The following is a 13,137-nucleotide window of genomic DNA, read 5'->3' as shown; positions in this document are numbered from 1 at the left end:
CTGCACAGCAGCCTTCTCCCAGCTTTTGGGATTTCAGTTTGATGTGTGATATTCTATCCCAATAATGATTCCTGCAGAGGCAGAAGACAGCTCACTAGTGTCCTCCAGTGTACCAACTCTCATAATTTTATCAGCCTAAGAAAATAAAATAATACTAAAAATAAAGAGGGAATTCACCCCACAGACACACTTTCTAACAATGAGAACTTTGATTGATGATTGATTATTGGGCCCTGTTAAAGGGTTGCCCATGGAAGGAGATTCTGTGTTGGCTGGAGACCCACAGGCAGTTTCCTGCCTGTCCAGGGTGGTCTCTTAGTGCTCGTGGGCTTCCTCTCCATCTTCCATTTCTAAAGGAGTTTTACACTGCATTTGTGATGAGGCAGGCAAGCACCAGCAATATAAAAAACACAGCTGCTGTTTGCAGGAAAAATTATTGATTTATTAAGACAAAAATTACAGAATATTTTGCAGTTTGGGCACGATTTCAGAGCCCAGACTGGAATCAGTGCTTTCAACAAATCAGAGGCCCACTGAGTGTGAGAAGAGAGACAGAGGTCTGTAACAGCTGTCCCCACTGCAGGAGAGGAGGGCTCACCTCTAGGCACTGAGGAAGGTGCTGATGACGGAGCAGGGCTGGAAATGGTCACAGATTTGGCCAGGGCACGAGTGTGAAGGCAGGATTTGGTAAGAAGGAGGCTGGTGGGACCTGCAGGTGTTCCCAGACCAGGCCAGGCCCGCTCTTATGGCAGTGCAAGGGGACAGAGAGCGTGGCCGTGCCTGGCTGCTCTCAGATCAGTGCCCTGGAGCAGATGGCTCTGTGCAATGGCACCCCAGCCACCTGGGCCTCGCCTGAAAAGGGCTGTCAGCTGGTGGCTGAAGCACAGAAATCAGGAATGCTCATCCCCAAATCCTGCCCTGCACTTCTACCCCAGAGAAATGCCGCCCTGTCATCTGCTCGGTCCCTCCCTCTGGTGAAGGCAGGATGTGTGCCAGCATCAGCGGATTTTCTTTAAGTACAGGTGGATCCCGTTCTTGGAGCGAAGGATGATCTGAGTTATCTTGAGGGGAGGCGTGGCAGGGTCGGGCAAGAGCTCAAAGCGCAGCAGGGTCAGAGCCAGCGCCACCTTCATCTCGTTCATGGCAAACTGCTGCCCGATGCAGTTCCTGCAGGGAAAGGGAGCAGCTCAGCCAGCTCCATCAGTGTGGGGCACAGCAAACCCCACAGCTCATCCCACACAGCTCCATCCAGTGCTGGGCACAGCAAACCCCACAGCTCCATCCCACACAGCTCCATCCAGTGTGGGGCACAGCAAACCCCACAGCTCATCCCACACAGCTCCATCCAGTGTGGGGCACAGCAAACCCCACAGCTCCATCCCACACAGCTCCATCCAGTGTGGGGCACAGCAAACCCCACAGCTCATCCCACACAGCTCCATCCAGTGTGGGGCACAGCAAACCCCACAGCTCCATCCCATCGCTGGGCACAGCAAACCCCACAGCTCGTCCCAGCCCATTCCACGCCAGCAGACATCCTCCCCCTCTGAGCCCAGGGGGCCCCAGGGGCATGGGCTGAGCAGGAGGAATTGAGAGGAACATCAGGAGCTCGATGTGTGGTCATGGAGAAGGAGGGAGATGGGGAAGCCAAAGGACAGGCCAGCAGGGATGAGGTGGTGGGTCTCCAAGCAGGGAAGGTCTGCGAGGTGTTGGCCTTGAAGGAGTCAGCACAGGGCAAAGGGAAGGATTGGAAGGAGGGGGGAAGGAGGGAATCAAAGGGCAAGAGGGTGGTGTGGGGTCTCTGCATCAAGGAGAGGAGAGCAGGTGAGCTCAGAATGCAGATGCCTGCAGGATGCCATCAGGATGCCAGCAGGATGTTCCACAGCTTTAGGACCAGTTCCCTGTCCCCTAGAAGGGGCTTGGCAATGCTGCCTTCCCATTTTGCCTGCTGGTATCAGAACGCCTCTGTTGCACAAACACTTATATCCCCATTTAACTATTTAACTGTGTAATTCTGCAGGGCCAGGACTGCAGGTGGTGGTCTCTGCCCACTACTCCTTCAGTGTTCAGTTCCCTTTACCTCATTCCAGCAGAAAAAGGCAGAAAGGCATGAGAGTGCCTGCCAGAGACATTCTCTGGGGAAAAACGCAGAGGGTCAAACACCTGGAAATGAAGAATATGCAGCAAGAAAAAGTGATTATTTAAAGAACACACTACTGACTGGTTTCTTGAGAAATGTGACACCCCTTAATTTATGAAGAACCCCATAGCAGAGAGAGAATTCTTCTCTCCTGCTAACAGGTGAAGGGTACACGGGAAGAGGCACATCACAAAGGGAAAGAATTATTAGATCAAAAAAAAACTCACCAAAGGATCTTTCCATACTTCAGGGTTTCTGTGAATGAGGTAAATGCTTATTGCAGTGATGCTGCCTGGAAAACAATTGAGGAGGAGGAGACAAGGCCTCACTGACAAAGGAACAAGCCAACATCTGCACAGCCCAGCCTGAACATCTGTGCCAGCAGGGACAGAGCTGGTGCCTGAGGGCAGAGCCCTGTGCAGCAGGAGGGGGGTGTACAGACCTTCGGGCAGGGTGCGTCCGTCAGGGAAGGTGATGGGCTTGCTGAGCTGCCGGGACACGCCGGGCACGGGCGGGTAGAGGCGCAGGCTCTCCTTGATGCACATGGTACTGTAAGGCATCTTGCCCAGGTCCTCCCTGTTGGGACAGCCAGGCTGAGCCCCACATCCCCCCACTGCCTGTGCTGGGAGGTCTCCTCACCCCTTCACCCACAGCCATCCAGCCCCTGAGCAGACTGCAACAGAACAGAGGGACCCACAATGCCCAGCCACACGCTGAACAGCCTGAACAACCACTGAACAAGCTCAAGTGCAAAACGACAGGGAAAAGTGAAAAGCACATCTATGATGTCCTGTGGTGAGAAAACAGGAGAGAGCAAAGAGCAGTGCTGGTGGCCCAGGACTTGGGATGGCACCCAGAATGTGCCTTCCAGGTCCCTTACATGGTACTGTAAGGCATCTTGACCAGGACCTCCCTGTTGAGACAGCCAGGCTGAGCCCCACAGCCCCCCCAATGCCTGTACTAGGAGGTCCCTTCACCCACAGCCATCCAGCCCCTGAGCAGATCCCCCTGAAATAGAACAGAGGGACCCACAATGCCCAGCCACATTGAACAGCCTGAACAACCACTGAACAAGCTCAAGTGCAAAGTAACAGGGGAAAGTGAAAAGCACATCTATGATGTCCTGTGGTGAGAAAACAGTAGAGAGCAAAGAGCAGTGCTGGTGGCCCAGGACTTGGGATGGCACCCAGAATGTCCCTTCAATGGGGCAGACTTAGCTGAAGGATCTGTGAAGTCCCTGTGCATGCATCAACCTTTAGCACCCCCAGCTTTGGAGCCTTGAAAACATCTCTCACTTGGAAATGGCAGCAATAGGAAAGGAGTGACCAGCAGAGGAATTGGTGCAGCCTTACCACTGGATTGTCTCCCGGTCCCCCAGGATGCCCTGGATCTCCTCCCTGCAGCGCTGCTGGTGCTCAGGGTGGGTTGCCAGGCAGTAGAAGAGCCAGGAGATGCCACTGGCTGTCGTGTCATGGCCCTCAAACATGAAGGTGTCCACTTCAGCACGCAGGTCCTCATCAGACAGTGCAGCTCCATTCTCATCCTAACAGTGCAGACACACTCTCAGTGGCCCATACATATAAAATTTATATATATATATATTACAGTAACATACACACATATATATAAAAATATGTAAATATCCCAGTAGGGGCCATTATATTCTTTCAGCTATTGCAAAAGGGGTGTGATGATGCCTGTGGGATACATTAAATAAAATCAGTGTCTGTTTACACTGAATTCAGAGCTCCTTTCCCTTCACTTTTAAATCTCTTTACCCCCCCATATTAAACCACCAGGACTACAGAACCCCTCTGCATGCTGTATACCCAAAAAGACACTACCAACATTTCAGCAATGGAAAATTGGATCACCTTGGCCTCTTTTCAACTGGGTGGGACTGGGCTAATTTTTTTAACGGCTTGTGCAGTCCTGAGGGTCTCTGGTGGCTTGTGGCACCCCTGCAAAGACTGACTTGCTTTTGCACTCTGTGCTCCTTGCCACTCACTTTGGCACACAGCAGAATGTCCAAGAAGTCCAAATGTCTCTTCTTCTGGATCTTTTCAAATTCCCGTTCATCTTTAAGGGATTCCTTTCGCTCATGGATCACCTTGTCTGGGGAGAAAGGGTCAAAGGTTCAGCAGGGCCAGGAGATGCCAAGCTGCAAAACTTTGAATGCAAAACTCAAAGTTTTGCATCTCAAAAACTCATCTCAAACTTTGTTTGAATGCAAAGCACACCCAAGGAGATGACCACTGCTCAGTCCATGATGCATTTGACCTGCGCTTCTGCATCCCAGGCACTTTGGCTTTTCCAGCAGCATGGCCACAAATGCCATGGATATTGTCATCCTTTTCTTTGTTCACCATGGACTTCTCAGCCTTCTTTACACACCCCTCATGCATTTAAATCACACCTGGCTCAGAATGGAAAATCATTCCTTGCACAGACGTTGCCTGCAATGCCCGTTCCTTGTCTCACCAGTCTCTGGCCATTTTACAGGAGCATTTCCAGAGGCAATTCATCCAATTCTCCAGTTTAATGACCCAGGAGCTGAGAGACCCCTTTGCTTCTTGCCTAGATCAGATCACGACTGCAAGCTGATGCCCTGCTTGTATCTCAGCTCTGAGCCTCTGGGCAGGATTCACTGCACAGGCAAGGAGAAAACCTGACTGCCTCTGCCCAAAGTTTTGGGAGAGGATGCCAGCAGGGAATACCTGTGTGGTCATGAGCGATCCTGCAGGCCTTCCTGAACTGAAACCCATGGGGGCTGAGCCAGTAAATGATGTCATTGTGGTAGGGGAAGATGCGGAGGCGCTGGTGCACCATGTGGCAGAGGTCATAGACAGCCTGGATGTAGGTGTTTTTCCTGGAGAGAGGGGGATAGGAAGCTTGTAAACTTGGGAGCACAGTGACAAGCAATTTGCCCATTTCCCTTCTGAGCTGCAAACTTCCTGCCAGGGTTTGGGGCAGCCAGCACTGACCTGTTGGTCTGGCAGTCACTGTGACAACTGAAGGCACATTTCATGATGCTATCGAGAGTCATCAAGCTGACGTGCTCAAAGAGCTCCACTGGCTTCCCATCTGCTATCAGCTTTTCCCACTTATCCTACGGCACAAAAGAGATTGAAATGAGAAGAAAAGGGTCAGCCCTGCATGATCTGCAGTCACCCCCTGGTTAAATGGGTGCTCAGACAGAAATATATCCCAGAGAAATGGAAAAAAAAAGAAGGGGATCTCTAGTTGCCAGCAAAATCCCAGAGTGGGATGGTTAATATGAGATTTGCCTCAGGCAGAGGCTGTTCTTGGATCCTGGTGGTGGTGAGCCCTGCTGCACCCTATCCTGAGTCAAGAGCACCTGGAGAAGCCCATGACAGGTGCATTTCTGGGTGATGGGGAGTTACCCAAATCTTTCTTAGGATATAGCGTGTTTTTCTGTACAGGAGCAGCATATACTGGCATTGGGTTCCACTGGGTGCCTTCTTGAGCACATTTGAGCTTTGTGCCCAAGACACAAACTTTGGAGCAAGGTTTTTTCTGTCAGATCATCTCTGTGCCAGTGTGTTTTGCCAGCAAGAAATACAGGAGCTCTTGCTTAACTCTTCACAGAGAAACGATAAATCCTGCCTCTCTTCCCCAGCAGACACGAAGTGATGATGGATCCTCCATCCCCTCGAGGCTGTAAGGAACGAGTGGGCTTCAAAGCTGAGAAAGGGAGGGGAGGGAGGAGCACGGTGACATCTGAGCTCCACAGCACCAAGCCAGGCTTATGGGGACCGATGCACGTCAGTAGCACAGGCTACGATTGCCACCTGGTGGCACGGGCTCAGACAACTGGCGTTGTGCACAAGGAATTTCAAACTCCCAGGCACTTCTGAGTCTTGCAAAAGCTCTCCTGGCTCTCCAGCACCCGACTCCTGGCTGCTGCCTGGACCAGTAGGAGGAATCCAACCAGGATCTGTTTGAAGCTGCCAGGGAGGTTGGAGTGAGGAAGGTGAAGGAGAAGGAAGAGATCCAGCATCCAGACTCCTCCAGTTCACATGCACCAAGCCTGGTGCCCTTCTCCTGTAATTCCTACTGGTTTCCATCCTGCCCAGCACCAGTGGATTGAAGAACAATGCAGTTTCACTGTTTATGAGCCATGGCAGGGATTGCAGTCCAGTCATTGGTATGTTGACAGCAAATAATACCCTTTAACCTTAGGTCACAGTATAGCTCTGCTCCAACCTTTATTTTTGGCAGATTTATTATGAACGTATTCTACCTCAATTCTTTACTTAGACAAACACCTTATAAGAAGTTGCTGTTGGAACTGAGATCATGCATGGGATGGCAGTAACATCAATCCTGAAATCTCAGCCACAGATCCCAAGGCAGTAGTACCAGAGACAGTGTCACTGCAGGAGGCTCAACCTGCTCATCCCTTCCAAGGGATGCTCATCCCTTCCAGCTCAAGGGCAGGGATTTGGGGTGACTCAGAAAGATTGATCACCAGGACATAATGTGTCCTTACAACTACCAGATAAAGAAAATCCTGCTCCAGCATTTACCTCCTAACCAGACAGGATGGGGAAGAGCAAACAGGGCAGAGAGAGGAGCATCATGAGTCCTACCAGCATCACGTTTGTAGATTCTGCCATCAGGGCCACGTACGGCTTCAAGACGTCGTAGTGAAAACCTGGGGTCAGGAGTTTTCTGTGTTGGTGCCACTTGGGCCCATGTAAGATCAGCAACCCATTCCCTGGGGAAACACAGGCAAGGCATGTTTAGCTGGGCACAAGCAGGCTGCTCTCAGTGTCTGCAGACACAGCCTCAGCCTGCACAGAGTGTGATTTAATCTACTATCTGAGCTGCTGTGAGAGGGTATTTCCAAATGCTGCCATCAGCCCCAGGGTTCCCAGAGCTGAGCAAAGCCCTGCTCACCAAAATGGCACAATGGTGTCTCTGAGAAGAAACACCAACACTACTGGAAAAGAGAAATTCAGAACAGCAGATACATTTTTCACTAGTTCTCCAATGAATTAAAGCTTCCCCCATCACCAGTCTTTGCTATCTATGGACATGTAAGTATTTATATATATGTAATGTCTGAACTTTCCTTCCTTGAAAATAAATAGAACTACTTAGTACCTTTTTCAGTAAATGTAATAATTTCCTGAAGCTTTTACCTATAACTCCATCAAGGAACAGGTACAATGCTGTTTATTTATAGCATGTTTTTTACTAACTTCAGAATCATTCTTTGCAGGCAAAGCCCTGGGAATACATACCAATCCATGGGACAAGGTGTTTATAGCTGATGTTATCCTTTGGATCTGCAAAAAAAAAATAAAGAAAGAGAAAATAAAAGGTAAATATTTCAATGGCATGAATCCAGGTTTGCAGCTGAAAGCTCCCTCTAGGGTCTCATTTTTGGGTATGAATTAAAATCAGTGGCATCCCTGCAGAACTCCCAGTATTTCAACAAAAAACAACTTTGTCTCTGCCAGCAGCAATAAATACATATAAAAGCAGATGCTCACACTGGAAAAAAAAAAAGGATACTGTTAGTCCAAAGTCTGTGAGTGTGATAAATGATTAACCCTCACAGACATCACTGTTCAGCACCTTTTCTTCTTGATGCACTAAAGATACTTCTCTATAGTAGGAGCCAAAACTCTGAACCTAGAAGAAAGCTCCCAAGTGTTTTCTCCTTGCTGGGATCAGGCACTGAGTAGTTAAATTTTCAAGGAGCACTTGAGGAGGTCTGATTTTCCAGCAATGATTTGGAGTCAGGTCAGTCCTGCAGCCCTGTGCCTGAAGCACCCAGGGCACAGCATGAAGGAGTGGTATCTCTCCACGCCTTTAGATGATTTCTGCAAGAAAACCTCTCTCTGAAACCCCGCCTTGCTGTAAATGTTGAGGCTGGTATAGGAAACCCGCAGGCTGCCGTTGCTGCTCCCTAGCTGAAGCCATAATCTCTCACCTCCTCTGCCCAACAGAACCTTGGCATAGTCAGGATCAGTGATAACCAGGAATGCTGAGAAACTCCCAAACCACATAGGGTGAGCAAGTGGGTACTTCTGTGTCCAGAGCTCTGCCTTGTCCAGCACCTCTTCCTCCTTGAGAAACTAGTTCAGGAGAATAAAAAAGAGAAAGAATATACAGATTTGGAGGAAAAAAAATATATATATAATCTCCCAATACACTGTCTTAAAAGTTCAACGTCTTTCTGAGTACAAAACCAGGTAAAGATAAATAAGGTGTTTTTCCTCCTTGTTTGCAAAGCATGGGAAGTAGAGATGTTTGCTGCTTTTAAAGCTCCTATAAAATAATTCTTCCTTATCACTTGATCTTAAGCTAGAGAACATCCTTGGGCACCATGGTAGTGCCTATCAGCTCATATGTGTTATCAGCTCTTTTTCCATGGCCAGCCCATAGCAGACAGATTTGCCCCAGACAGCATCTGCATTTTATGGCATGCAACTGCATTCTGACTTGCACATGGCTGAGCAATTAGCACCCTGCAGCTGGGAGAAAACAGAGCAGCCAACAACATCACTGCTAGCCCCAGTGCAGCTGTGGGAAACCACAGCCCCCTCCAGACATTTCAGTGGAGAAGGCCAGTGTCCAGGAAAAAGTGAACAGAATTACTCCAAAGTCACCAATGGATAGTACAGAGAAAGGAACACTGGTTAATAACATTACATTAAGAATTCATTGATTTCTGGGAATTGAATTTTACAGGCAATGAAGAGCTGGTGCTCCTGGGAAGATTTATCTCCTGTCCTTGGAAGCTTCAATCTGAGGAGCAGCATTGTCACCAGCTTTCATAGCAGCAGCAATGACAGGTTCACTCCAAAGTAATCTCTGCTTTATTGCTTTTACAGTCAGTGTTGTTGTGTACAGGAAATAGACAAAAAACAAGTGGAAAGATCCACAATCACAGGCAGAGGAAGAAAATTACAGAGACAAAACCATATAAGATTAATTTTTCTTTGAAGAGAAACTACTCTGGGCCAATATGCAGGGGGAAGGATTTTGGTAAGCTGGGTCTGACATAGCTGCTGCTGCTGCTTTGACTTGAAGCTTGAAGATTAATTAAATCAGCATACTGGTGCAGAAATCAGCCTCAAAGTTACCCTACTGGCTGTATCAAGTGAATATTTGCTCAGTTGCTTTAGTGCTGAGTTATCTGAGCTCTGCTTTTAGTCTGGCTGCTGTTTCTCAACCCAGGACATGGCTCATACTCAAATAATCACCTACACCAAATATCCAGCCACGTGTGGCTTGTCTTGGAGAGGACACTCCTGAGTCATGGGGTGTCTGCCAGGGCCATGTCCAGGTTCAGCTCCAAGACTGAGTCCCCCCTTCCTCACAAGCTGGGGTGTCCCTGCAGCACATCCCATGTGTCTCCCACATTCAGCAGAATTATGAACTACAACCAGTTATTACAGAAAGGTCAGTTTCCCTCGCTCATGTTCAAGATTTTGAACTTAATGAATAGAACCATCAATTTCTCTGACTTCAGGGATCAAGTTTTGGGGCAAAAGGAGGCAGCTCTCCTCAGCACCCACCTCTTCAACAAATGCCAGCAGAAGCAGTGCTTGGCACAGTGCCTTTAGCTAAGTGACACCTGAACTTGTGAAAGTCCCTTTGGTACAGCAGCCTGTGCTTCTCTTTTTGTGAATCACAAAAAACATAATGGAAAGTAACTGGGAGATGCTGAGCAAATCTCGCTGGCAGAAGTCCTAATCCTAGAAGCCTTTGCACCCAGCCTTGTTTTGGAGCAGCACTTTAGCTTGTGCTATCAAGAACGACCCCTGTGCTGGCAGAGGATTGAATGGGTTTATCTGAGAGGAGAGGCTACCCTCAAGGTGAGTAACCTGCACCAAGCACTCCTGGAGCAGAGGGTGCTAAGTTCTGTGAGCTGCAGAGGAACAGAAAGCTCTCACGCCTTAATCACAGTTCTAGATACCCAGCTCTGCATGAAAGACCATTACTTCTACTTCTTCTTCCCCTGGGGGCTTGAAAGAAAGTATAAACCCCACTTGGGTCTAAGAAAGGAAGGTAATTGCCTGATCTCATGCTGAAATGCAAGTTTTGAAATGGATCCAACACTAAAAGCATCCAGGAAGAGGCTTAAGGGCACATTTAATGACTACACACTGATAGCAAATGCAAGAGAGAACACAGGAGCTGAAATCTGAGCATAAGGGTGTGCTGCGGGCAGCCAGAGGGGGCTGGCTCCTCCCCACACAGGGCACAAGTGGACAAAGGGCTGCCGAGGGACCGACTGACACCCTCCCTGGGCCAGCAGGGCAGTGACCCTGCCCTCCTCTGCCTCCCACCAACCCCGGCCGTGGGGATCATTTTGGTCAGCTCAGGGCTGGCAGTCTGGGTTTAACTAAATCATGCTGCTGCAGTGAGACTGAACAGCTCCACACAACCTCTTCCTGATATTTTAATGTCATTTCTACTGAGTGATTTGGATAAGCAGACACTGATACCCAGAGAATGCTTTAAAACAAAGGAGATCCACCCAGAGCATGACAAATACATTTGAGATTTTAAAGTGGCCTGGATCAAAACAAGGAAACAATCAGTTAAATCAGCAGAACAGGAAATGTCAGTGTTCTCCCTGAATACAGCTCACAGGTCCTTCTTGAGGTGTGTGCAAACTTTGTATTCAGTGTGTGCCCAGAGCATTGCCAGTTTCTTCGCTGGCTTTGTGAACTGTTAGGCTCTGGGGAATTCAGCAGCGTTAATCAGCAAATTATTAAATCTTCAAAAAAGGAATTCCCATACAAAGATTGACTGAGGTAAAAGTTGAGGCACGAGCAACCTAGGCATGATGACAGCAAGTGATTGGCACAAATGGTTAAATTTCCTTCCAGGACAAATAGTCACAACTAACAAACAGAAGAACATACTTTATTTAATTGCAGTTTTAAAGTCTAACTGGCAGTGTAACAAAGCTCTGAACTGGCCCATCTTCATGCTTACATTGCCAAAAGACTGCTTGTCCTGTCCAGCACAGCAAAACTGGCACTGCCACAGCACAGAGACAAGTCCTGTGAGTTCTGCTCCTGATTTCCCAGACACTTTTCAGGGTGCCAGCTATTTAATGTGCCACAGAGGTGGCCACGGCAGGACATCAGCAGGACCCAGTAGAGGGCAAGGTGATTTTAGGCAGCCTTTAGCACATATGGAAAAGCCTTTTGCATCAGGCAAGCTCGTGAGGCTGCTGCTGAGTTGTGAAAATCTGTTTGCCAAGGCAGCCATGGTGATCTGTGTGGGCAAGTGCATAGCTCAGGGAATGATCATCCCTGACACCAGTGACCAGAACAAGGCTCGCCTGTGTGGGTTTAGTTACTCATGACCTTAACGCAATTGTAAGAAGATCCACGGCTCCTGCGCTGGGTGCAATGCCTGTGATGTGTTCTGTGGCTGAAAAGTGGCTCAGAATGATCAATTGTCAGGTTCACCTGGCCGTGAGGCCGATGCAAGCTGGCAGGGGAGATGAAGTGCCTCTGGATAACGGGAGCAGCGAGCATCTGCCCAGCATCTCATCAGCTCAGCGCCGCAGGGAGAGCGGCAGCGGCCCTGCCCTGGCTGTCAGGGGAGCAGGGAGGTGACACTGGAGCCTGCCCCGGGACAGAGCAGCGCGGCTCGGCTGCCTCCAGCCGAGCATGACCTTGCCTATGCCACACCGTGCTACCGCTCTCCTTACTTGCGAGCCAGCCACCACCCTTTTCCACCGCGCAGTCTGCAGCAGCCTGCGGAGCTCTGCGTGAGCCGTGCTCTCGCAAGGCATCACAGGCAGGGAAAGCACGTTGGTCTGGCTGGGAAAAGGGATGCCACCCGCCCAGCAATTCTCCCGGACGAGTCCCACCAGCATCGCTCCCACACGCCCCTCGGGAAAGCTGCTCCCCGCTCTTCTCCCGCCCCCATACAGCGCAGACCCGGCTCTCCCTTCCCCACCTCGTGGACGTGGCCGAAGAGCCAGTGGGTCGGGTGCCCGGGGAAGTCGGCCAGCGCCCGCAGCAGCTCCCGCCGCCGGTGGAACAGCTGGATGGCTTTCAGCAGCACACAGGTCAGGCAGAACACGGCGGCCAGGTGCAGGACCCTGGAGACATCCACGCCCAGCCACAGGAGCTTCATGGTCCCGGTGAGAGCCGCCAGCCGCTGCCTCCGGTGTCCCTCAGCGCCCCGGCGGCACCGGCAGCGGCAGCCAATGCGGGGCGGAGAGGCAGGTCCAGAGTCCGAGCGGCTGCCAAATCACGGCAGCGCTTGTTGGGAGGGAAGGGGAAGGAAGGGAAAGGGAGCATCCCGCGGGAACGCTCCGCTCGCCGCCGCACCGGCTGGGAGCTCCTGCCGGCCCCGAGTCCCCCTGCCGCCGGCACGGGCTGGCTCCGCGCCGGGACCTCAGGCTGAAGAGAGAGGGAGAGACCGTACCATGGGATTGCTCCTCCCGAGGTCTTCATCCCCTATTCCTGCCCCACGAGCTTTCACCCTCATCTCCACCCATTCCCATCCCGCATCCCGGCTGACAGCTCCCGCTCTCCTTCCCTGTCTCCCTCCCCGCTGCCGGCACTGTGAGCCTCATTCCAGCGCCGGCCGGGACAGCGAGCGTGGGGAATGCCGCACCGCGCCGGGCCGAGCCGGGCTGGCAATGCCGTGGGTACCGTGGCAGCTTTGGCACGGCAGGCGGAGGGCAGGCAGCTGCCGGGCAACACCGCTTCCCTGCCACGGCTATCTCTGCGTACAACAGCTCCCGCCGAGCCCGGTGGGCCCCATCCAGGCCGCGCCCCGCCGCGCCTCACCGACCCCTTCCCCGCCCGTCCCTCCCGCCGGGGGCGGGACTCGAACCCGCGGCCCTGCCCGCGCCCGGCGGCCCGCGCGGGGCGGTCCCGCGGCGGCCAGTGGGAGCGCGGCTTGCTGGCAGGCGGGCGCGGCGCGGCCCGAGCGGCCATGGCGCGGGCGGGGCGGGCGGCGGCCGCGGGGCCGGGCGAGCC

At 51.4% G+C, this 13,137-nt stretch overlaps 1 protein-coding gene across 1 annotated transcript; it reads right to left on the bottom strand.

The window, feature by feature from the left end:
* Window positions 1-420: 420 nt before the first annotated feature.
* LOC118689794 (cytochrome P450 4B1-like) lies at window positions 421-12,909 on the bottom strand. Its single transcript, XM_036388264.1, has 12 exons — window positions 12,104-12,909; window positions 8,106-8,250; window positions 7,411-7,455; window positions 6,754-6,881; window positions 5,125-5,249; window positions 4,858-5,009; window positions 4,149-4,255; window positions 3,493-3,683; window positions 2,583-2,716; window positions 2,368-2,432; window positions 2,081-2,163; window positions 421-1,167 (listed from the first exon to the last, which is right to left on the bottom strand). Exons 1-12 carry the CDS (start codon window positions 12,281-12,283, stop codon window positions 999-1,001), a joined length of 1,524 nt encoding a protein of 507 aa, XP_036244157.1. The 5' UTR covers window positions 12,284-12,909; the 3' UTR covers window positions 421-998.
* Window positions 12,910-13,137: the final 228 nt, after the last annotated feature.

This window comes from Molothrus ater, chromosome 9 (assembly GCF_012460135.2).
Source record: "Molothrus ater isolate BHLD 08-10-18 breed brown headed cowbird chromosome 9, BPBGC_Mater_1.1, whole genome shotgun sequence".
Taxonomy (NCBI): domain Eukaryota; kingdom Metazoa; phylum Chordata; class Aves; order Passeriformes; family Icteridae; genus Molothrus; species Molothrus ater.
This window is presented reverse-complemented; position numbering and strand designations above follow the sequence as displayed.